This window comes from Salvelinus fontinalis, chromosome 21 (genome assembly GCF_029448725.1).
Source record: "Salvelinus fontinalis isolate EN_2023a chromosome 21, ASM2944872v1, whole genome shotgun sequence".
In the NCBI taxonomy this organism is placed as follows: domain Eukaryota; kingdom Metazoa; phylum Chordata; class Actinopteri; order Salmoniformes; family Salmonidae; genus Salvelinus; species Salvelinus fontinalis.
In genome coordinates, this window is record NC_074685.1 from 37,400,985 (window position 1) to 37,424,847 (window position 23,863).

The 23,863-nt window shown below is 41.8% G+C and overlaps 3 protein-coding genes across 3 annotated transcripts; 2 read left to right on the forward strand and 1 right to left on the reverse strand.

Moving 5' to 3' along the window:
* The first annotated feature begins 1,018 nt into the window (after window positions 1–1,018).
* On the forward strand, window positions 1,019–10,178 carry LOC129818831 (ras-GEF domain-containing family member 1B-B-like). Its single transcript, XM_055875089.1, has 12 exons — window positions 1,019–1,310; window positions 3,003–3,200; window positions 3,667–3,789; window positions 3,972–4,109; window positions 5,217–5,432; window positions 5,646–5,720; window positions 7,711–7,803; window positions 7,983–8,085; window positions 8,189–8,460; window positions 8,714–8,837; window positions 9,154–9,226; window positions 9,379–10,178. The coding sequence occupies exons 2-12, from the start codon at window positions 3,009–3,011 to the stop codon at window positions 9,407–9,409; spliced, it is 1,440 nt and encodes a 479-aa protein (XP_055731064.1). The 5' UTR covers window positions 1,019–1,310; window positions 3,003–3,008; the 3' UTR covers window positions 9,410–10,178.
* Window positions 10,179–10,300: 122 nt separating this feature from the next.
* Window positions 10,301–13,713, reverse strand: LOC129818829 (PR domain zinc finger protein 8-like). The gene is made up of 4 exons (XM_055875087.1): window positions 12,687–13,713; window positions 12,367–12,564; window positions 11,978–12,203; window positions 10,301–11,753 (listed from the first exon to the last, which is right to left on the reverse strand). The coding sequence occupies exons 1-4, from the start codon at window positions 12,789–12,791 to the stop codon at window positions 10,561–10,563; spliced, it is 1,722 nt and encodes a 573-aa protein (XP_055731062.1). The 5' UTR covers window positions 12,792–13,713; the 3' UTR covers window positions 10,301–10,560.
* Window positions 13,714–13,771: 58 nt separating this feature from the next.
* Window positions 13,772–22,711, forward strand: LOC129818830 (anthrax toxin receptor 2-like). Its single transcript, XM_055875088.1, has 17 exons — window positions 13,772–14,224; window positions 14,468–14,539; window positions 15,090–15,161; window positions 15,343–15,424; window positions 15,512–15,616; window positions 15,721–15,789; window positions 16,301–16,381; window positions 16,472–16,532; window positions 16,648–16,743; window positions 17,223–17,292; window positions 17,970–18,048; window positions 18,246–18,341; window positions 18,494–18,553; window positions 18,664–18,759; window positions 20,199–20,378; window positions 20,490–20,570; window positions 22,281–22,711. Exons 1-17 carry the CDS (start codon window positions 14,061–14,063, stop codon window positions 22,317–22,319), a joined length of 1,503 nt encoding a protein of 500 aa, XP_055731063.1. The 5' UTR covers window positions 13,772–14,060; the 3' UTR covers window positions 22,320–22,711.
* The last annotated feature ends 1,152 nt before the right edge of the window (window positions 22,712–23,863 follow it).

Here is a 23,863-nt window from a genome sequence, read left to right on the forward strand (position 1 = left end):
CCCTAGCACCGTGGGAGGAATCCAATCTAAAAGACTCCACCAGGGCCCTCGCCAAGCTCAATCCTAGCTGGAAGCCATCCCCAGCGAGCAGCACTGTCAGGTGGCTGGCGTGGGTGTAGGTGCAGTATAATGAGAGAATGTAGCCTATAGGCGTCGCAGGCGTTGGATATTCCTGCATGAACAATGATGTGAGTAAGACTATGATTGAGAGGGGTATGTACTGCTGTAAATGAACACCACCCACAACCTGGGGGCCCACTCTCTATTCTCTGTATATCATCAAATACTGTTTATGTAATATGACTGTTACATAAGAGAACACCCACTGTTCACGGAAGTGCATCACTGGTACTAAAACACCTATAGCTATCAGGAAACATGAATGCATGTTAGTTTCTGAAGTTCCATTCATGAACTTTCAATGGTCATGGCATATATTGCTCATTTGGCATTTTAATTGATTTATGTCCAATTGCTCTACCTTTTTTTGTATTACTGATACTTTAGTCAAATGAATAGGATCTAAAAGTAGTTAATTAATAGTTTATATAGAGTTTATATTTTTATTATAAATTGTTACTAATAATCAGTTACACTTGTTGAAATTGTGAGATTGTTGCTTGGTCCCAAAATGTGTTTTAATTGCATATGACTGTACAGTTTTTTAAAATTCTTACTTTAAAGTATTTTGAAATATAAAAGTTGCAAAGTTTGCAATGTTTTCTTCTAATTTAGACATACGTTTCACACAGTATGTTGTACCACTGCCGATGGAGTGCAAGCATCCTGGCCATATGCCTTTCCACACTCCCTCCAGCAAATCAGATTTGCCTTTTTCCTCTTCAAAAAATATTATCATGGAACAGTATCATCCAATGTCATTCAAAGACAATCGATGGATGGAAAACTGACCAATGAGATTGCTCTAACATTTGGATTTTTCAGGTCCTTCCCTGTGATTGGCTTACTTCCATGAAGAAGTATCCGCCTCTAAGACTCTTATAGGTTGTGTTTCGCGGCTTTCTGCAAATCATTTGAATACGGCTGGTCGTGGTCGCGGTTTCCAATGACTTCTCATTCAAGGGATCGTGCAGACACAATGGATGGACTTGACGAATAGGAATTTCATGCTCTGAAAACACTGATCGTTATTTTTGCGTGCATTTTGCACTTATTTCCAAGGATAATTTTTGAAGGATTATTTTCTTTCATCTGCTTTTATTTTCCAAAAACGTGGAATCGTTGTATTAGATACAAATAGTGTACATCATTCTATACTGTTACAATTCGATTTTCTTTCTCCATTTGGGGTAAGTTAATCACAATACAGATGTAGGATCTTAATTTGATCACTCTTTTGTTTCTGTGAATTTGTAGTGTATTCATGGTTTATAAAGGCTTCTAAAGTTTGTAATTTCCACTTTAAAATGCCCTAACGAAAATTGTATTAATTTTCATAAATGATAATCCACATAATAATTCACATTTCCTGTTGCTGCCGGATTATTTCCCTACTGTAGCAAAATGGCTCAAAATAAGATCTGTATGTTCACTGTGAGCCTGATTATTTGTAACAAGGGAACATGCTGGGAATGTGAAACTTTCAAAACAAAAGTGTTATGTAATGCATTTGGCCTATAAATGACAGTGCTTTGAGGGTTGCGCTTTGAGGGATGGCAAAAACAACGTAACGATGACAGATCTTGACGTTTACAAACAACAACACATTTCCATAATCACCTTTAGCAATCCCAGACACTCATATCTGATATAATTGAATGTGATGTGAAACTGTAAATAGACGGTGTTATTGTTTTTGCTCTAGTCTGCAGCATGGCCTATATAACTACTTGTCTGGCACGCATTAGCCTTCATTGCTCACTAGTGTTATGACTGGGTGGGGTTCAGCCCAGCAGAGTTCTATGAAGGGCTGGCGCTATTCTCATAATACGAGTGCATGAGTCAAGGGTAATAAACTGTACCAGGGGTGTGGGTTGGGTTGTGTTTACCCTGTCTGGGCTACCGTTAGATGGTTACAGTAGACTGGGGAACAGACACAACAGGGTGGGATATGTGTGGGAAGGAGATTTCTAGGCTATGGAACAGACAAAACAGAGTGGGGACATGAGGTTTCTTAGTCCTTCCGTCTTATGAACAGTATCCAGCATAGGGTAGCTGTTTCGTTTCGTAAGTCTAGTGTATTTGCTTCTCTATCAGATAGATGAGGTTCTTATCTGTTTCCACGTAACCCTTAGGATCCCGTTCATCCCCAGCCAGGCTGTAGTGTAGTGTCGGCCTCTTGGCCAGTCAGAGAATGTCACTTTCATTCAAATGTAGTCGGCTTTAGTAGGCCTGACCTTTACTTGGTGGGGGGAGGGGGGGGGGGGGGGGGTACATGTTGTAGTAATGCTGGTTGGTGATTGCTTGAAAACGTCTATCGCGGGGTAGATCATCAGCTCCTGTTGTCGCAGCTCACCATCATCAATGCTGCCTCTCTGTCTGTCGAGACTAAAGAATAAAGTTTAATCTCTTAACAGTGTTAAGGAAGCCAGCAGGGATAGAAAGGGGATGTGCCAGGATGGTGGGTAAATGAGACAGTGGCATAAACAGGCTTATACCAGAATGTAGTAGAATCGGCAGTAGTAAGGACTTATACCAGCATGGTGTAGACTTGAGCAGTAATGGGTAAATACCATTAGGGTAACTTATCACACACTGCCAGTAGTTATTACATAAATTATTCCATTTAAAAAAAAACAAATTTTCTCCCTGTCACACACACATAAACACAAGTGTGCGCACGCACACACACACACACACACACACACACACACACACACACACACACACACACACACACACACACACACACACACACACTCTCTCTTTCTTGGGGAAATAACATTCAGTTGAAACCATGAAAAATAAAGTGTTTAGTTATGAGTTTAAGAGAAGAACAAAGATTTGACAATGTTTTTTCATATTCTAAATCTCTTTAACAGGTCAATATGCCTCCCACGACACCATGCGCTGGCAAGTTCAGCCCCAGCCCTTACAACAACAACAACAATCTCCACAAATACCACCAGCCCATGGAAGCGAGCTACGGGGACATGTGCTACCATGACAACAGTCTTGTTTCAGGCTCCCTGGAGGCCCTAATACAACACTTAGTTCCCACAGTAGACTACTACCCTGACGTGAGTCTTATCTCTAGTCCAACAAAAACACAGAACATAAACAATGGAATCATACAAACATTTTTGGGGTTATGAAAGGGGAAGACAATTAAGCTCATAAGGCTTAACTGTTATATCCTTCAAGAACAAATGTGTACACTGTACAGTGGACTACTACTCTGATGTCTGTTGTTATCACTGGTCCAAAATGCTCTCTCAGGGCGACTCTAATGACAACAATGAAAACATAAACAAGGGAGTAATACAACCTGTTATGCCGAATAGGCTACAGTTATATTTCGGGTTGTGTACTAAGTCCATACGTTATATTCTTCAAGAAGAAATGGGTAGACTCACACAGAATGTATATATCATTAACTGAAATGGCCACTGAACAGCGGGAAATGTGCCATATTGTGCTGGGTTGGTGTCGGGTTGACGACAACCTGAGTAGATGTTAACTCTCTTTTTTCTTGTTCTCCGTCAGAGGTCGTATGTCTTCACCTTCCTGCTGAGTTCCCGTCTCTTCCTCAACCCGTATGAGCTCATGTCTCGGGTGTGTCACCTGTGTGTGGAGCAGCATAGATCTGGAGACCTGCTGCTTGATAAGGTAGCTAACACACACACACACACACACACACACACACACACACACACACACACACACACACACACACACACACACACACACACACACACACACACACACACTAGTTCTAAACAACCAGGGGTGGACACCACCTCTTTACAGTCTGTCTAACACTGGCATGTCTTTCTCCTTGCTGTCCTTAGATCAGAATACGAGACGTCGCTCCGAAGATCGTGCAGCTGCTGACAGAGTGGACGGAGACATTTCCCTATGACTTCAGAGACGAGAGGATGATGCGCTGCCTGAAAGAGATGAGCCATCATCTGGCCAGAGGAGATGAGGTCAGTACCCTTATATAACCTCTGACTAACTGACTCATGAGAGATGACAATAGACATGGCAGCAGACATTTCATTGGCCCAGTTATGGTTGCGTTGGACATCAGACACCTTATTGAGCACGTATTGAGCTTGATCAAGGGCGCTGAGTTCATGTGGCCTTGTGCTGTTAGTCTTATCATTAGGTGTGTTATATGTTCATTTGTGTTACGTCATAGTATGTGTTGTGTGTTAGATGGGTCATATGTTTTATATCAGCATAGATGGCATAGGAGGTGAGAATACATACAAGTTCACGAGTTGCAGACTTCGATAATGAACTCAGCGCCCTCGTCATTATATCAGCACAGATACGAATATACCTTGATATGGATTTCTCTCTTGCTTGATGTTGTCTAATATCAGTACTTAAAAAGATTGTTTCCAAAATGCTATATATCCATTTTCAGAAAGGTGGGTAAATGAGCTTTTATTGTTTAAAGAATTTATGAAAGTGATTGATGTGTTTGTTTCACTATCTAATCATGGCATGGGTTCAATGACAGACATGTATTTGTTTAAAATCTATTACTTGATGGTTTCATTTCAGATAGACAAATAATGATGTTTTTTGCTAAATGCTATATTATATATCCCCTTCACTCACAGAGAAATATGTAACAAGTAACTACATCAAATGTATCAAATAACTACATTACAAATTATACATTTGTGACATCAATATTTAAAATTAGTAGTATGAGATTTGTGGGTAAAACATTTATATTAGACATTTCCGTTAGCAGATGCTCTTATCCAGAGTGATTTACAGTTAGGGCATTCATCTTAAGCTAGGTAGGGGAGACAACCACAGATCACAGTCAAATATACAGGACATGAACATCCTGTTCCAGCTAAACAATGGATATATAGCATTTTGCACAGCAAACAAAAAGAAAACATACACATCTAAAATCTATAAATAGTCATATTTTACACACACGTGAAGGTGCCCATAAGCAATAATTTCTGACGGGGAAAAAAAAGAGTGAAAAATGTGTGGATTTACCATTTTGGACTCTTGTATGCAATGCATAGATTGATCTCTCGCTCGATGTTGTTTTACATCAGTACTCGTGGAGGGCCATGCAGCAGATGACTCAGCGGTTAATCCGAAGGTTGGCGGCGCTGGGTCAGTATGAGGAGGCTATCGCCACACTCAATGCCTCCGCAGCCGAGAGACCCACTGCTCTGAAGACCAAACAGCAGAACGGACAAAGGAGTGACGTCCTGAGCATCAGTGACGATGCTTTTATTCTCGCCCAGCAGCTCACGCACATTGAACTGGTGAGGAGAGAACAGACTGTAGACCGTACTGTATACTGTATTCATGATATGTGGTGTTCAGAGAAGTTCAAACTGAATGGCCGGTTTGATCATTAGAATTTAGTGTTGATTTAGAAGTACCCGTGATCTATCAATTAAAGTAAGGTACGGTTAGACATACAGTATTGCTTTAGAAATATTTGCTTATTAGAATTCTTCCGTTTCCAATTCTAGGACAGATTGAGTTTTATCGGACCAGAAGAGTTCATCCAAGCCTTTGGTGTCAAAGATCCCCTGGACAACCATAAAGTAGGCTACATAACATTGTCCTCTACCTTCCACATAACATTGTCCACTACCTTCCACATAACATTGTCCACTACCTTCCACATAACATTGTCCACTACCTTCCACATAACATTGCCCACTACCTTCCACATAACATTGTCCACTATTTTCCACATAACATTGCCCACTACCTTCCACATAACATTGCCCACTACCTTCCACATAACATTGTCCACTATTTTCCACATAACATTGCCCACTACCTTCCACATAACATTGTCCACTATTTTCCACATAACATTGCCCACTACCTTCCACATAACATTGTCCTCTACCTTCCACATAACATTGTGCTCTACCTTCCACATAACATTGTCCACTACCTTCCACATAACATTGTCCTCTACCTTCCACATAACATTGTCCACTACATTCCACATAACATTATCCACTACCTTCCACATAACATTGTCCACTACTTTCCACATAACATTGCCCACTACCTTCCACATAACATTGTCCACTATTTTCCACATAACATTGCCCACTACCTTCCACATAACATTGTCCTCTACCTTCCACATAACATTGTGCTCTACCTTCCACATAACATTGTCCACTACCTTCCACATAACATTGTCCTCTACCTTCCACATAACATTGCCCACTACATTCCACATAACATTATCCACTACCTTCCACATAACATTGTCCTCTACCTTCCACATAACATTGTCCACTACCTTCCACAAAATATTGTCCACTACCTTCCACATAACATTGTCCACTACATTCCACATAACATTATCCACTACCTTCCACATAACATTGTCCTCCCACTTCCACATAACATTGTCCTCTACCTTCCACATAACATTGTCCTCTACCTTCCACATAACATTGTCCACTACCTTCCACATAACATTGTCCTCTACCTTCCACATAACATTGTCCACTATATGCCACATAACTTTGTCCACTACCTTCCACATAACATTGTCCACCATCTTCCACATAACATTGTCCTCTATCTTCCACATAACATTGTCCACTACCTTCCACATAACATTGTCCACTACCTTCCACATAACATTGTCCTCTACCTTCCACATAACATTGTCCACTACCTTCCACATAACATTGTCCACTACCTTCCACATAACATTGTCCTCTACCTTCCACATAACATTGTCCTCTACCTTCCACATAACATTGCCCACTACATTCCACATAACATTATCCACTACCTTCCACATAACATTGTCCTCTACCTTCCACATAACATTTTCCACTACCTTCCACAAAATATTGTCCACTACCTTCCACATAACATTGTCCACTACATTCCACATAACATTGTCCACTACCTTCCACATAACATTGTCCTCTACCTTCCACATAACATTGTCCTCTACCTTCCACATAACATTGTCCTCTACCTTCCACATAACATTGTCCACTACCTTCCACATAACATTGTCCTCTACCTTCCACATAACATTGTCCACTATATGCCACATAACTTTGTCCACTACCTTCCACATAACATTGTCCACCATCTTCCACATAACATTGTCCTCTATCTTCCACATAACATTGTCCACTACCTTCCACATAACATTGTCCACTACCTTCCACATAACATTGTCCTCTACCTTCCACATAACATTGTCCACTACCTTCCACATAACATTGTCCACTACCTTCCACATAACATTGTCCTCTACCTTCCACTGGTTACATAAGAGAGCATCTGTCAGTAATTATGGTGAGGCTACTGAATGGGTTGTGGCTGACTTCATTGTGTAAGTCCATTAAGAGTTATCAACAGAGTGCATCACAACAACTAGTCATGAACAGACTGGGAGAAACAACTCTAGCCCAGATATAGTGTACAAGACAAGAAACAGACCTAATTGAAATGCTCCAACAACAACATATCCATCATGGATATCATACTAGACAATCTTTTCTTTTTTTTTAAGTAACCTTGACCTGTCTTTCCCCTCAGAGTTTCTTTAGAAAACGCAAGACCACTAACCTGGAGGCCTATGTAGCTTGGTTCAACAGACTCAGCTACCTGGTGGCCACTGAAATCTGTATGGTGAGTGCTCTCCTTCTTTCTCACTTTCTGTCTCCCGCTTTCTCTCTCTGTCTCTATCTCTCTCCCCGTCTACTGTCGTTCTCTCTCCGTCGACCTTATTTCCCTCTCTCCCTTGTTTCTGTTATCCTTTCCTTCTCACACAGTTCCAATGGTTTTGTGCTTGTCTTCCTTCCTTCCAGCCAGTGAAGAAGAAGCACAGAGCTCGGGCATTGGAGTTCTTCATAGACGTGGCCAGAGAATGCTTCAACATCGGCAACTTCAACTCCCTCATGGCCATCATCAGTAAGTTACGATTCTACAATGGAATGCATAGAATTGGAATTTCAGTTCATTTCGCTGAGTCGAAATGAAATTGATCCCTAACCCTGCTCTCCTCTCTCCACAGCCGGGATGAACATGAGTCCTGTGTCTCGGCTGAAGAAGACCTGGAGCAAAGTCAACACGGACAAGTTTGACATACTGGAGCACCAAATGGACCCGTCCAGTAACTTCAACAACTACCGTACTGCCCTGCGAGGAGCCACCCAGAGATCTATCACAGCCCACAGCAACCAGGAGAAGATAGTCATTCCATTCTTCAGTCTTCTCATCAAGGATATCTACTTCCTCAACGAAGGATGTGCCAGCCGGCTACCCAGCGGTCATGTCAACTTTGAAGTGAGTCTGAGTGATGTACAGTAAATGCATGTAAAAAAAAAAATGCTAATCATGACAAGACTTTTACTGTATGGACTGGTTTCCCTCGGCTAAGAAGCATGCTCAGTGGTGAATCTCCATTGAAATAGCTTTTTAGTCTAGAACAATCTGGGTCCAAGAAATTGGCCTTTGGTGTTTAAGTAGCAGGTGAAAAACACATTGTTGTAAGATTATTTTTCATTTCAATGATTGTTCATTTCCTGTTTCTCTATAGAAACTGTGGGACTTGGCGAAGCAGGTCAGTGAGTTCCTGGTGTGGCGTCAGGTGACCTGTCCCTTTGAGAGAGACAGGAAGATTCTCCAGTACCTCGTCACAACGCCAGTCTTCACCGAGGATGGTGAGTGTTGTCCACAGATACATTACATTTAACGTGTCAACTATTTAGAACAGTAGAAAATGTGCACCGCCTGTGGTCTAGTGGACCCTGGCTGTTTGCACGTGTGTACTCCCCACAGAGACTAGGGTTTATTGTCCACAGTTCCTGCTGTATCTCCTCCCTTTCTAATTCTGTACTGTCTAAATAAACGATACAACATATGAACGGCGGATGAAAGTCCACTCTCCTATGAAAGTGCAAAACCTACTATAATCTGTACTGTATCTTATAGCATTGGCTTCAGGGATAGTCATGTTTTTTTGTGTGTCTTCTGCAGAGCTGCATTTGGCCTCCTATGAGAGCGAAGGTCCTGAGAACCACATGGAGAAGGACAGTCGCAGGTCTCTCAGGTGTGTAACTTCACTTTATTTTCACCTAACTTCACACTTGGATTTTGAACCTTTATTTAACTAGGCAAGTCAGTTCCTGGTGTGGATTTTGCGCTCATACATGGTGCACTGTTTGTAGTTCAAAACATTGTATTATGTGTCCTATGTTGCAGGTCATCCTTGTTGCATAGAGAGCATCGGTGAGTGACGGTCATGAGTGGGACACTGGTCTGGGTGATTATTCCATCCCAGCTAAAGAGGCTCATGGTCGACGGGCTCTGGAAAGAGCGGAGAAAGATGGGAGAAAGAACTGTTTCAAAGCACTCAGAGAAAGGATGCCTCCCTCTATGGCTGAAGAACTGAAGATCTTGCCTCTCGCACCGTACATTGACAGATGATTCATTTGCAACGTGTCTACCCACACAGTATTACAGTTCTTATTTTGTACCAATGGGTCGTAATGGTTACCGATCATTTTCTATGCTTTTCTGAAGTAGTCTTTCTATAGTGTAATGAGCTTGTTGCTGGTTGGCTTGCTCAGTCTTCTTAGAATGTAAGCTATTTCCTTTATGTTATTGTTTTTACTAAATAGTGTGTTTTGCATATGTTAGGAATGAATTACTTACATATATGTGATGAATCTTTAAAAATACAAAAACAAACCTCAAAACTCATCTCATCTTTGGTGAATGGAATATGAGTATGACTGAATACCCAGCGGTGAATAGTTAACTCAATTTTTTTTATTTTATGTTTTGTCATGTGTTGGTTTACCTTACAGCTATTACTTTTTATAAGTGTTTTATGTTAATGTATTCTCTTCTTTTTTTACTATTTGGTTTTGTATCGTGTATGTGTTTATTGTTTGCCCATCCCAATGTGTTACTTATCAGGGTACTCTACATTAAGTTCTTATGTGAAATAAGAGGTATATTTTTTATTTTAAAAGAAAATAAAGAACATTTAAAGGTGATTGTTTTTTCTGTCCCTTATAAATTTTTCTCTAGTGCCATCTAGTGTTCACAACTAAGCTAATCAAGTCACATCCACACCGAAAATATTGTAATGTAAAAAACAAGAATTTATTGTAAAATAATGAGAAAATAAATAGCATACTAAAAATGTCACATTTGACTGAATTGAGAATTTAAAAAAAATCTAAACTATTTCTAAGGGGAGAAAATTATACTTTACATGTAAGCAGACTCATACATGTTTCAAATAAAATGTCATTGCATTGTTAATGTACATTATAATAATTACATAATAGTTAGTGCATGTGTTTAATTAGGTCCCCATTAGTATCTTCATCAATATGAATATTATACCTTACTAATGATAAGAACTCACTGAACTCATGTATGAGAGGTCAAGTGACGTGCGAGGTGATGACGTTGTCTGAAGACCTCGCTGCAGATGGAACACTTGAGCCTCTCTTCCCTCTCCCTGTGATGCTGTTGTTTCGCCCCACACGCAGATCCTGTGGCATCCAGCGTCCTCTTGTGGTGAGACCTCATATGCTGCACCAGGTCTGAAGTCAGACGGAAGGAAATGTTGCATTTGGCACACCAGTTCTGAGCCGGCTGGCAGAGGGGCGAGAGTCGTGAGACGGAAGGGGACAGCAGCACCGGGGAGGGGGGGATCGGGACCTGCAGGGGTCTCCCTGGGGTCCAGGGCCAGAGAGCTGCTGGGCTATAGAGAGGGTGCCTCTGTTTCAAAACACCCTGGACCAGCACAGGTCTGTGGAGAGCAGTAGAGGGAGTAGTAATGGAGATTTTAGCCCTCTCAGGCAGGGGGGTAGTCTGGGGAAGTGGAACAGAGCGTGGGGGCTGGGAGAAGGCACTTCTCCTGTTCTCCGAGGCAGAGACTTGGTTGAAGGCAGAGGTGACAGGAGGAGAGTTAGTGGAGGTTTCCTCAGAGCGGGATGGAGATACAGACAGAGTGTCTTTCAGAGCCTTCTTCTTTGAGTCACTCTGCTCCACTGCTGGGCCACTTCCGGGCTGAATGCTCTGGTTCTGTGGGTTGGATCTGATGTCTTCTGGCCCTGAGGTCTTCAGTTGTGGTTTTAGTTGAGCGGTTCTGTCTTTAGTGAAGGTGCTCCTTATTATATTGGTGGGCAGGTGACAGGTGACCGGGCTAGGTTGTTGGTTCAAGTTCAAAGTACAGTAACCTCTCTCCAGTGGTTCCTGCTTTATGACTAGAGGCTGTGGGCCATTCCTATTCTCCTCTGTGTGTTTCCTTTTGAGGGCACTCCCTGCCCACCTGGTACCAGACAAGCCTGTCTTATTACTGGTATTCTCCATATCCCTGGCTAGATTGTGGAAGTCTGTTGCAGGTTTTCCATCCTGTGGACTTGTCTCTGGATGGCTCAGTTTGAAGGCAGGAACGGGAAGGGAGCCAGGTTTCACATGGTTGGTGTTGTCTTGACCAGGTTTGGTGGTGTGGCTGTTTGGTTGTCTCTGTGTGCAAAGGAATCTCCAATGTGCCAGGAAAGGGAACTCAGACTCAAAGCCCTGGTTGCAGTTTGTACATGTGTATGGACCAGCACCTGGTTACAAAGATGAATATGGATTAATATCACATTATTCTGCCAATATTGCACGACATAAACCTTTGCCAATACTCTTTGAATTGTACAAACATATTAAGGAAATCTAGTTTTAATGTTTAATATTTAATTGCAGTCAATAGTTAAATCATAAAAATTGCTATGAATAACATATATATATATATATATATATATTGTAATACACATTCATAGAGTATGTATACCTTTGCTTTGCATCTGCAATGGGTTCAGTAGAAGAAGCTTGGCAAGGTCTTTCCCATACCACACCAAAAGCTCCTCATCCTTCTGGATCGTCCTGAGGGCTCTAAAGAACAGTTGTCCGTTCTTCACATAGGCCTCCAGGTTCTGTTCCTCGCTGCTCCGGGCTGACTGGACGAGCCGCAGCCACATCGGACCGTCAGTGGGCATTTTGTGCGCTGAGGTGTCCACCTGTGTCGCCAAATAGAAACCGGTCTTACAAAAACAAGTCAAGCATTTGGCCAACAAAGTTTAGACACATTTTAGACATTTATTCGAGCATGAGAAACTGCCCCCGGCCAATCGTTTGGAACACATTAGTTTAAGACGCATGGATTTAAGTGCATGTTCTCACCCTTAAAATGTATGGTGCCGATCTTCTGTCCATAGACTTGAGAGCGATGAAGGCGATGCTGTCATAAACAGAGGTGTGATTAAGCTCACATGGTCCAAAAACTGCGTGTTCGGGAACGTCGCAGGTGGTGTGGACGCGCGTAAAAATGTCAGTTATCCATCGTTGCGCAATTTGCGCCGCTCTCGCCTCCAGGATCTCCTGAGAACCAGATAACATCAGAATTCATATCATTAGCCTGACAATTAAGAATAAATCATTTGTTTGAGTAATGCCCCCCCAAAACGTGTGTAAAAACGCTCTAAATCCAAAACAATACTTACCATTGCAAACAGCTGACTGGTGGTAAGATCTGCGCTTCTCTTATTTGCACTATCCCTGCTTGTATTATACAGTGTATTGTGCCTTGTAGATGCCCACCAATACATGCCATGGGACTGGTCGACTGGAGGAGCTGGTTTTATAGTCTAATCTAATCTGCACAATGAGATTTGACAATTCTCCGCCCCTCCTTTATCCTCTTGTTAGATGGGTGACATTAATGATATCTGACAATCAGAAAGTGTCGGTGCATGGATGGACAGTCTAAAGAGGTCATGGGTATCAAAGGCCAGCCAGTGCATGCATGTACAGTAGAAGCCAATTTCTATTGGATATTGAATTCATGACATTTGGTAAATAGGGACAAACTATAGTGGATTTAGGTGACGGCGGGACATGTTCTGGTGTGCAAGCATGCCCCGCCGCCACGACGATAAACGCGAGTGTGTGTCGGGTAAATGGAGAGATGCACTTTTCTGTATCCTCCTCGGGCGACAGATAAACCTTGGCTCATTGATGGGTTTACAGTGCTGGAATTCACTCCACACAGTAGCCTATTGAGCAAATACCACATTGTTTGTCACGTCCACAAAGACAAGGACACCAGAATCTGTCGAATTTCAGTTTTAAAACTAAACAATATTTTTTATTTCAGTCTTTTTACTTAAGTCAAATCCACGTTTTTCTATGGTTTTGTCTATAATTCATTGTGTGTCAAATAAAGTTTGGTTGTCGAACTGAAATAGTTCCATAAGCTATTCATATTTAACAAAATATTGTGTCACCTGCTGTCTCCCCGCCCACTGTGCTGGTGGTGTAGTTACAAGGTTTCCCAGACTCGGTCCTCGCGTCGTCGTCCCTGTGTGCACATTTTGGTTTTGCCCTAGCACTACACAGCTGATTTAATCATCAAAGCTTGACGATGAGTTGGTTATTTGAATCAATTGTGTAGCGCTAGGGCAAAAACCAAAACGTGCGCGCAGGAAGGAAGGGTCCAGGAAGAGTTTGGGAAACCCTGTGAGACTCGGGTGCAAATAGGGTTCAAAGGCGCACTTGTGCGTTTGTTCGACTCTCCTGCGCATGCTCACTTCCGATGAGACGGTACTGTCACAGTATCAGCGGTAATTCTCTAGGAGACACGCCCCAAATCATTTTATTCTCTCAATTCAGACAATTAAACAGTTACCCACAAGTGTCAAGGACGATACATAGTATTTACAAAGACACACAGTAACATGTCGCGTAAATGTCATGTTAGTTTATTTTCGATTTTGTCGTTGGAAAATCAGGAATCAGTCTTGAGTCCTGTTTTATCCAGACGAAGAAAGCGCATGTGAGGTAGTCTAGTCTAGTCTAGTCAGTGGTGGTACAGTACGATGTGCAAACTCAATGAGGATTTTTATTTTATCAAGGCAATGATCATCAACGGACAGTGGATTGCACTCCTGCTTACCTTTCTAATAGGCCTAAACACATTATTTTGTAATACCGAAGAGGCATCTTGCCATGGAGCTTTTGATATTTATTTCGTTTTAGACAGGTAAGTAACGTTATAGCCTACAGACCACATGCAAGATGTAATTGATATAAAAGTTACAAGTGTGTTTTTATGGTAAAGTAACTTGAATCAACACGATTCTATAGAATCTATCAGGTGTCAGATTGCACTGTAAAATACTCCTTTACATAGTATTTAAATGACTCGAGTTCTATTTCAGTCTGTCTAGTCCTTGTAAGGGTTTGTTTGGTTCTGGTTCAGGGAGTGTTTCTGACTGCTTTACAGGTCTGGGAGTGTGCATGATAACTGGGGAGAGATCTATGAGTTTGTGGAGCAGCTCACCAACCGCTTTGTGAGGTAAGTGAAGTAAAGCCATACTCTCAGGTCCAAGCTCTGTGTATGAGGTGACATGAGCAACTTGTCTTGAACACTATACATCACCGTCCATCAATACTATGGCTAACTTTACAATCTGAATCATGAAACAGAAGAATGGGCCCCTTTTAGTCAAATAATGATTTACCATGGACATACGATATTTACACAGTGAGGAATCAAGTTAGTAGTTAACACAGTTAACACACTCATGTGAAAGTGGGGCAAATCCTTTTCAAGCAGTAGCCAATAGGCATTTGATCAAATGTAGCTCCACCACTTGGATGCAGTTTGTGGGATTATTTTAAAACTTAATAGTGGGGTACTAAATTTAACTCCAGAACAGTTGTCTGAAACAGCTGGTTGTGGTAACAACTGTGCATAATTGTAATTTAGGAGAGAAAAGGGTTAGCTCCAAAGGGTGTAGGGAGGGATAAGTTGGCCTACTGTAAGTTTAGTCTTTTAAATACAAAATGACTAGTAACTTCTTGGTGTTTGATCCCATTCCTTGGTGTTTTTCTGTTTGTTTTAGTCCTAGGATGAGAGTTTCCTACATAGTTTTCTCATCTAGAGCAGAGGTGATTCTACCACTAACTGGAGACAGGTACAGACACACACACTCTCTCACTTGTCACAGTACTAAGCATCTCTCTCTCTTTCCCTCTTCCCCCTCTCCCTCTCATCTTTCTCTTGCTCTTTCTTTCTCTCCTCTCTCTCTTTCTTGCTCTCTCTCACACACACACACAGGCAATTAACATAATTTCTCAGATAGAATCTCTTTGTAGATATGAAATAGATGAAGGCTTGAAAAAGTTAAGCAAAATCAGGCCGGCTGGTGAAACGTACATGCACGAAGGCATGAAGTCGGTAAGCATTTTCTATTTGAATCTATTCTATATTTTTTGTTGTTGGACTGTTTTTGTTGTACATTAAAACATGGCTTCCCCTATGTAGGCCTCAGAGCAGATGAAGGCCCAGGTCACACGGTCATCCAGTATTATCGTAGCTCTGACTGATGGGAAACTGGAAGTCTATCCTTATGAACTGACCGTAAAGGAGGTAATACCATTCTACTAAACAGTGATGAGTAATAAAATAGTACTTGCTGGAAGTGCTTTGACCTCTGACTGGTACACAGCTATTTTCCTCTCTTTTTGTTGAAGGCAAACACTGCCAGGGAGTTTGGTGCTAGAGTGTACTGTGTTGGTGTGAAAGACTTTGATGAGAGCCAGGTGAGTGTTTTTAGGGATCTGTTTTATGCAGTGCTCTCGCCTTTCTGTCAATTGAAGGCTGCATAAGCACACGTGAAATACACACACTGCAATACACTATTTTGTTTACATTGAAATCTCTGAACACTGCCGAAGTGAATCCATACTGGAACTACTAATGGGTACCATAATATTGGAAGAAAAATGAGCGTACCCGTTTTATGATTTGATCGTCTGTCTGTCTTAGAGAGCGATAGCAGTCTGGACAGGAAGTTAGTTGTACTCTAATCATCTAATTGGATCGTGCCAGCCTGCTTCCTCTTATGGTTTCATTACATTAGATCAGCCTTTGAAACCAGAAGGGAAAACATCAACAGAGGGGGAAAAGGCTGTCTTGTAGATGTACAGAAAACAGAGGGAGAGAGTAGTGGACAGACAATGAGGGAGAGAGAGTGCTATGTTGTACGTATATGTGGAAAGACAATCTTTCCGATGTTGTGTAATATCATATGCTTTCCTCTTGTACCCACAGCTTGTTGACATTGCAGACAGCAAAGACCAAGTATTCCCAGTGCTGGCTGGATTTCGTGCACTCAAAAGCATTGTGATTTCGGTCAGAATAATTACATACAACAATACGTCCAAATAAACGTCAAGACACATACAATGTCATTAACGTGATCATCATTTCTATTTTTCACAGATTTTGAAGCAGTCCTGCACAGAAATATTCAGGATAGAGCCCACTAGTGTTTGCGTAAATGGTACATTGCAGAGCTCGAGTTTGTTGACATACCGATGCCACTACTATTATTGGGTAACACTGTTATTTGTTTGTGCCTGAAAATCCTGACATTGGGCCCCTCTATAAAATTGTAGAATCTTTCAACATCGTCCTGAGAGGATATGACTTCACCCGTGGCAGGAGCCAGGATGGAGTGATCTGCGTTCTCACTGTCAACCAGAAGACATACAGTTAGTATACCCTAAGCTCCATAATGTGGCATGTTCTGCATTCCAATATTGACACCCCTACCTACTGTAAGACTGCAGATTGACAATAACCCCCTCAAGCGCGTGTTCATACTACATTCACTCCTGTTTACCAGACGCCACCGTCGTTTTGTAGCTGTACACCCAACGGTGCACTTCAGTCTTGTTGCTCAGGATGCAGTCTACTAAATGTCCCCGTGAAGTAGTCACACTAATGAAGTACTGAGGGCGTGGAGTGAATGTTGTCTTTCAGAGAGAACAGAACAGTGTCTTATTTAGTAGGGTCAGGGAACATTATGCAGCTAGCTGAGTACATGGAGCTGGTATCTGTCTTATTGCTTAATATAGAACACAACACACAGTCTCTTCACTGAGAGGGCATTGAGCTCACCCAGTGCGCTCGCTCTCTCTCTCCCTCTCTCTCCGTCACTCCTCTATCTCTCTCTCTCCCCTCCCCCCAGATGAGAGGCCCAGTGTGGTGCAGGATGGCTATTTGTTGTGTCCAGCACCAGTGCTGCATGAAGTCGGACAGTAAGTGCTCCACTCAATTCTCTCCTCTGAACTTCCTCTATCCATAAATGGCCAGTGAGCTACTGAGCGCGCTCAGTTGGCCAGATCAAAGGAATGTCATGTTGTTGGTTGGTTGCCGTGAGAGCTGAACCACAACAGCAACCCAGACTCTCCACAGTCAGCGACTACACACACTTCCATTCAGGGTGGGTAGTGTGTTCGACGGGTAACAGGTGTTCATCGCTTTATAAAAGCAAAAGAAACAACTTCAAATGATATAAAAATATAATAAAAGCCTGGTGGTGGCTGGAGAATGGCAGCTGTTCATCCCTAATCCATTACGGGACTCTGCCTGGTTTCTTCATAAAAGGTGACCGAATAGGCTGAACCGATGTGTAGTGGTGAGACACACCAAAATGGTTTGGCACACTATCATTAAAACAGCTTAGAGGAAGACGTCATATGTTAGACTTTGTGACCCAGTGTTAGTTTTTACCCTGTCCACCAGCATGCCTATTTGCTATGGCACAGTGCCTTGGCATTTCAACGGTTGGTCTGCCAGACCGATACTTAAATGAAGTTTGACCTACATTGTTAGTATCTCTCTCTCGCCCTCCCTATTTCTGTCTCTCTCACACACACACACACGCGAAGCAATAATATAGAATTGTGCTGGATTTTCTTTTCCCTCACGATAGATCGATAGATGTGCTGATCAGCTTGAACAACGGTCAGTCCTACATCTCAAGCCCGTTCACTATCTCCGCTACAACGTGTGTGAGTATCGGTGTCACAGGTCACACCAACACTCAGAACAAAACGGCCTCATTCTACTGACATAGAGTTTGCTCCGTCCTAGTCCACCAAAGTCTAGTCTGATGAAGTCTGTGATATAACGTCAGATATGAAGTCGCACATCATCTGATGAAGTCTATTTCGTGGGCTGCTTTGTTTTACAATGTCTCCTGTTGCAGTCTGATGGGACAGTGGTGCTGGTCCTGATCTTAGTTCTACTCCTGCTGCTGGGTCTGGCTCTGATGTGGTGGTTCTGGCCGCTCTGCTGCACTATTGTGAGTGGTTCAGCCTCCTCCAGGACCGGCTGTATTTTCCGGTAGTAAGGCAGGGAGAGAGTATGAGTTAATACAGTTGTAGATAGAGATGTCAGCACATAGTAATTAATTGTTGAATAACTGCTGACTGTTTTATACTGTACATGCTACAGGTGATCAAGGACCCCCCTCCCCGTCGCCCCCCACCTCCTCTACCTCCTCCTCCAGTACCTGTGAGTGCTTAGATTCTATGGTAGTATTCTTAGAAGTGCCAAGTGTTTTATGTCTTTCTCGTCACACCATTGTAGAGTAACTTTAACGCCCCGGACTCCCTCCACTACAGGAACCAGAGGTGGACCCTCTACCCAAGAGGAAGTGGCCCATGGTGGATGCATCATACTATGGGGGAAGAGGTATCGGAGGAATGAAACGCATGGAGGTACAGTTGAAGTCGGAAGTTTACATACACCTTAGCAACATACATTTAAACTCAGTTTTTCACAATTCCTGACATTTAACCCTAGTAAAAATTCCCTGTCTTAGGTCAGTTAGGATCACCACTCTATTTTAAGAATGTGAAATGTCAGAATAATAGGGATAATTATTTATTCCAGCTTTTATTTATTTCATCACATTCCCAGTGGGTCAGAAGTTTACATAGACTCAATTAGTATTTGGTAGCATTGCCTTTAAATTGTTTAACTTGGGTCGAACGTTTCGGGTAGACTTCCACAAGCTTCCCACAATAAGTTGGGTGAATTTTGGCCCATTCTTCATGACAGAGCTGTTGTAACTGAGTCAGGTTTGTAGGCCTCCTTGCTCGCACACGCTTTTTCAGTTCTGCCCACAATTTGTTTTATAGGATTGAGGCCAGGGCTTTGTGATGGCCACTCCAATACCTTGACTTTGTTGTCCTTAAGCCATTTTGCCACAACTTTGGAAGTATGCTTTGGGTCATTGTCTATTTGGAAGACCCCTTTCGACCAAGCTTTAACTCCCTGACTGATGTCTTGAGATGTTGCTTCAATATATCCACATAATTCTCCTATCTCATGATGCCATCTATTTTGTGAAGTGCACCAGTCCCTCCTGCAGCAAAGCACCCCCACAACATGATGCTGTCACCCCCGTGCTTCGCGGTTGGGATGGTGTTCCTTGGCTTGCAAACCTCCCTCTTTTTCCTCCAAACATAACGATTATACTTGCGTACTATTGTTTGTACAGATGAACGTGGTACCTTCAGGCGTTTGGAAATTGCTCCCAAGGATGAACCAGACTTGTGGAGGTCTAGATTTTTTTTCTTCTAAGGTCTTGGCTGATTTATTTTGATTTTCCCATGATGTCATCCACAGGTACACCTCCAATTGACTCAAATTATTTAAATTAGCCTATCAGAAGCTTCTAAAGCCATGACATAATTTTCTGGACTTTTCCAAGCTGTTTAAAGGCACAGTCAACTTAGTGTACGTAAACTTCTGACCCACTGGAATTGTGATACAGTGAATTATAAGTGAAATAATCTGTCTGTAAACAATTGTTGGAAAAATGACTTGTGTCATGCACAAAGTAGATGTCCTAACTGACTTGCCAAAACTATAGTGTGTTAACAGGAAATTTGTGGTGTGGTTGAAAAACGAGTTTTAATGACTCCTACCTAAGTGTATGTAAAGTTCTGACTTCAACTGTATGTCTGAATGAGTATTACCCCATTGAACTATAATACATTTTTATATTTGGGCTGTACTATATCTTGACAGCAAATTGCGTCACTTTATTTTGAGTGGTGTTAGTTACTCTAAAGTTCTGAATGGTTATTTTGTGCTAAACGAATATAAACGGTATAAAATGTGAAATAACCTGCTGTAATCTGTGTTTTAGGTTCGTTGGGGTGAGAAAGGTTCCACAGAGGAAGGTGCACGGCTCGAGAAAGCCAAGAATGCGGTGGTCACAATGGTGGAAGAGGAGGTGGAAGAACCTATCATTAGAAAACCAATGCCTCAGAGACCACCCCCTACTTATCACACCCCAGAACAGTCCAAATGGTACACGCCCATCAAGGTTAGTCACCATGCTTTCAGAGCCACATTGACAATGGCTGTCAGTAACTGGTTTTGTATATTAAACCAACGAGTTGACTCTTATTTTATCATCACTTTGTTTCGTTGTTAGGGGCGTTTTGATGCGCTGGTGGCGTTACTCAGGCGACAGTATGATCGAGTTGCTGTCCTGAGACCAACAGCACAGGACAGGGTAAGGCACCCCCTTGTATAATGTACTCGGTCAGTTTACTTTCTGAATTGTTTTCCTAAATTGACTGAAAATGGAATTGACCCTAACCCCGATTGCAACAAACTCATGAACAAAGAAAGGGAGAAAGTGACATACTTAACTATCTCTCTTCTGCTTGGTCAATGTTGCCCAGTTCACACGTTAGTAACCTTGTCTGGCTCATTAGTGGTCCGAGCAGACGTGCTCATCAGTGGAGAGGGGATGAGGGGCAGTAAGGGAGAGACAGGACATGACGGGTCAGTTACCACTCTGTCCACTGAGAGGAGGTGACAGCTTTAGCCATTAACTGTCCCCCCATACCCATATGGGATGGGGGATGGAGGGATCCTATAGATGGGTGATGGAGAGAGGAAGAGAGTAGGGATGGATGTCTATGTTTGTGAGACTCTGACCCCCTAATGCCTATTAGCACCATTATTCTCTGTGAGGCCTCTGGCATGTCACAGCTCACTACAAGATAAAGAGCCGCGCAGGGCTGGATGTAAACGAGGATGGGGGGGACAAACAAGGGGCAGCGTGTGACCTCTGTCCTCTTAACCTCCCCGTCTGTCACGCTGTGTTTGTACTTACTCTGTCACGCTGTGTTGGTGTACTGTAGTACACGTTCATTAAGACGCTGGACTGGGCGTACATTGCCCTCTCATTAACGGAGGTGGGTGACGCTGGCCAGTATCTTTTTACTGAGAAAGGTGGGGGTGGGTACCCTCTGTAATTGGTGTTAATGTGATTATACTGTACTAAATCTGTAAATTGCTGTACTGAATTTGATAAATGTTCTATTTCTTGGATAAATTGTCAATATAGCCTATGAATCGAGGCATAGGTACACAATTATCTTCTGTTTTAAGCAAACACTCCCTAAAACATATTTGATGATATATTAGCTGTGATTTCTGGTGGATGATTTTAGAGGGGCTGGTACCTGCTCTTATCTGACTGGGCTCATGATGGTGGCTCCCTTCTTGACAGAATGGGAGTGGCTGTCTGTTCAGCCAGTAATGCTCTTACGCTTGATTAGTTTGATTGGCTAATAATGATGTCGTGACAACTCGCCGGCCCATTCGCCATCTCCTCCTTACCCATTACAGTCAAAGCCGGCTGCCTCAATTGAGTTCAATTATGATCAATTATTGTAAATGTCAACTCTATGCAGAGTTGTCAAAACAATTTCCATGCTATGTCACGTATATAGTGACTCCATTTATGAGCTCATTTTGTAACTGATGTACCTCATTTATCTGAGATACATCAATCCATATATGGTGGAGGCTAATGGGTACATACACTACCAGTATAATATTGAGGAGAGCTGGTTTGACATGGTTGCTTGTTCTAATCTTCATACCAGTGGAGAGCAGGTCTGAGCAGTCTGCACCGTCTACGGAAGAGGCAAGCTGTGAGGCATGAACAATTGAATACCATGTACCATTGTTCATGAGAATTAGGCTGATGTGGGGGTGGGGAGGTGTTACAACTGTAATGAAATATAGTATATGTTAGGGAAGGTCTATACTGTATATTTTCGGGATAAATATAGAATACAGTAGATACATTTAAGCCTAACTGGTCGCTATTGTACAAGAGAATGTGTTCTCAATAACTTACCTCTTAAAGTAAAAGGTTTAAATGGAATAAGTAAATAATACAGGAACTGCCTTTTGTTTTGTTCAGGGGCGCTGTATGAATTTCACCCGAGTTCCCAGTCATTAGGTCAAACAGTAATCTTTGGACTATGAGGCTATGGAGAGAACAGGGCTATGGACCACATGCCTAAACATCATCAATGTGCCTCTCTTTGGACTTATTGTTTGTTTTTATGTCAGCTTTATTTATCCAGGTTTGTCTTTGGATAAAACAAACGTGTTTGGCAGCATTCAATAATGTTAGCTTGCTTACTTGCTATACAGTCCTCATGTCACGGTTTCATTTAATGTAATTTATGTGTAACCATAGATCAAAGAACATGTGGTAAGAGGATAACTGTGTTATTGAGTGCCTTCTTGTCTTTTCTTATCAAGAATGAAGTGTATTTTGCTTGTCTTTTTTATTTAAGCTCTGTTGTTCCAAATGTGGTGTTGTAAATAAATACTTTTTCAAAATTCTGTGGAAAGTTTGTGAGGGTTTCAATATCAACTAAAACTACAATGGGTTAATATTATTCCAAAACTACAGGCTAATCTCTTTCATGTTGTTAAATAATGTAATATAATCACATTGTTTATCTAATCCCTTGACCTAATGCTTATTATACATAAAAATAATAATAATAATTCAAGAGAGAATGTCAGATCAGACTTTTATTTTCTAGAGATTTTTAGGGGGAAAGACTAAATAAGAATTATAATTTGATACATAGTTTATTTGCATATCATGAAGTGATCTCAAGACAACTATGGACAAAATCCTATGCCAAAATCTAATTGATTTTACATGATGTAGCTACATTTGCACATTTAATATTAAACATCACTCCTACATTTTCTTATAGGCTGAATCGATATATTTTCATCAGCTAATTTTGTATCGACATTTTCGCCATCATTACAGTCTATGCTATGATTCATTTGCCTATCTGGGTCATTTCCATAATTTCATCATATTCATATGGGCCACAAAAACATTCTTTAACTGCTGCGGAAGCAGAAGTAATGCTCGATTCTGTTGGCCCTAGTGAAGATAGAGGAAATGAGTGGAATACTGGAACATAAGAATGGAGATGTTGTAAATCAAGATAAGCCTGGGAATGATAATGCCCCATTCCTTGTTGGAGTGCGATTCACGTTTGCGGTCACAAAGATGGAGAAGTGGAGTCAGTCAGAATGACCAGGAAGTGGTATGATGTTGATTTCATGTGTCAAAAGAACAAAATGAGAACGCACAAATTATCGAAGCATGAAGTAGAATGCTATGATAATCGGAGTAGGGTACCGGTATCTTATCCGGCATCTCGATGGATATGGAGGCTTCATAGTTTAAGATGAACATGTCAAGAATAGTTGATTTATGTCGCTTAACCTGCACTGTGAATGGAAAGGGGGAAAGACTTTCTGTGTTACTGATGTTTAATGAAGAAGTTCTCCTGACCTGTATAAAGCTGGGATATATGAGATATGTGGTGCGAGCTTATGTACAAAACCCACTTCAATGTCATAAATGTAAAATGTTTGGCCATGTTTTTGAAAACGGAATATCATTGTTGAATCAGTGAGGATGCACAGTGTTGCAATTGTTCCAGAGTTCCCGTGGTGCCCTGT

Excerpts from the sequence above, each read along its gene's own strand:
- LOC129818831 (XM_055875089.1), top strand. The coding sequence starts at position 3,009 with ATGCCTCCCACGACACCATGCGCTGGCAAGTTCAGCCCCAGCCCTTAC. Across the intron at positions 7,804-7,982 it reads TGGCCACTGAAATCTGTATG|CCAGTGAAGAAGAAGCACAG; the intron begins GTGAGTGCTCTC and ends CCTTCCTTCCAG. Across the intron at positions 8,461-8,713 it reads GCGGTCATGTCAACTTTGAA|AAACTGTGGGACTTGGCGAA; the intron begins GTGAGTCTGAGT and ends GTTTCTCTATAG.
- LOC129818830 (XM_055875088.1), top strand. The coding sequence starts at position 14,061 with ATGTGCAAACTCAATGAGGATTTTTATTTTATCAAGGCAATGATCATC. Across the intron at positions 15,425-15,511 it reads TGCACGAAGGCATGAAGTCG|GCCTCAGAGCAGATGAAGGC; the intron begins GTAAGCATTTTC and ends TCCCCTATGTAG. Across the intron at positions 18,760-20,198 it reads GAGGAATGAAACGCATGGAG|GTTCGTTGGGGTGAGAAAGG; the intron begins GTACAGTTGAAG and ends TCTGTGTTTTAG.
- LOC129818829 (XM_055875087.1), bottom strand. The coding sequence starts at position 12,791 with ATGTATTGGTGGGCATCTACAAGGCACAATACACTGTATAATACAAGC. Across the intron at positions 12,204-12,366 it reads CGGCACCATACATTTTAAGG|GTGGACACCTCAGCGCACAA; the intron begins GTGAGAACATGC and ends TTGGCGACACAG. Across the intron at positions 11,754-11,977 it reads ATTGCAGATGCAAAGCAAAG|GTGCTGGTCCATACACATGT; the intron begins GTATACATACTC and ends CTTTGTAACCAG.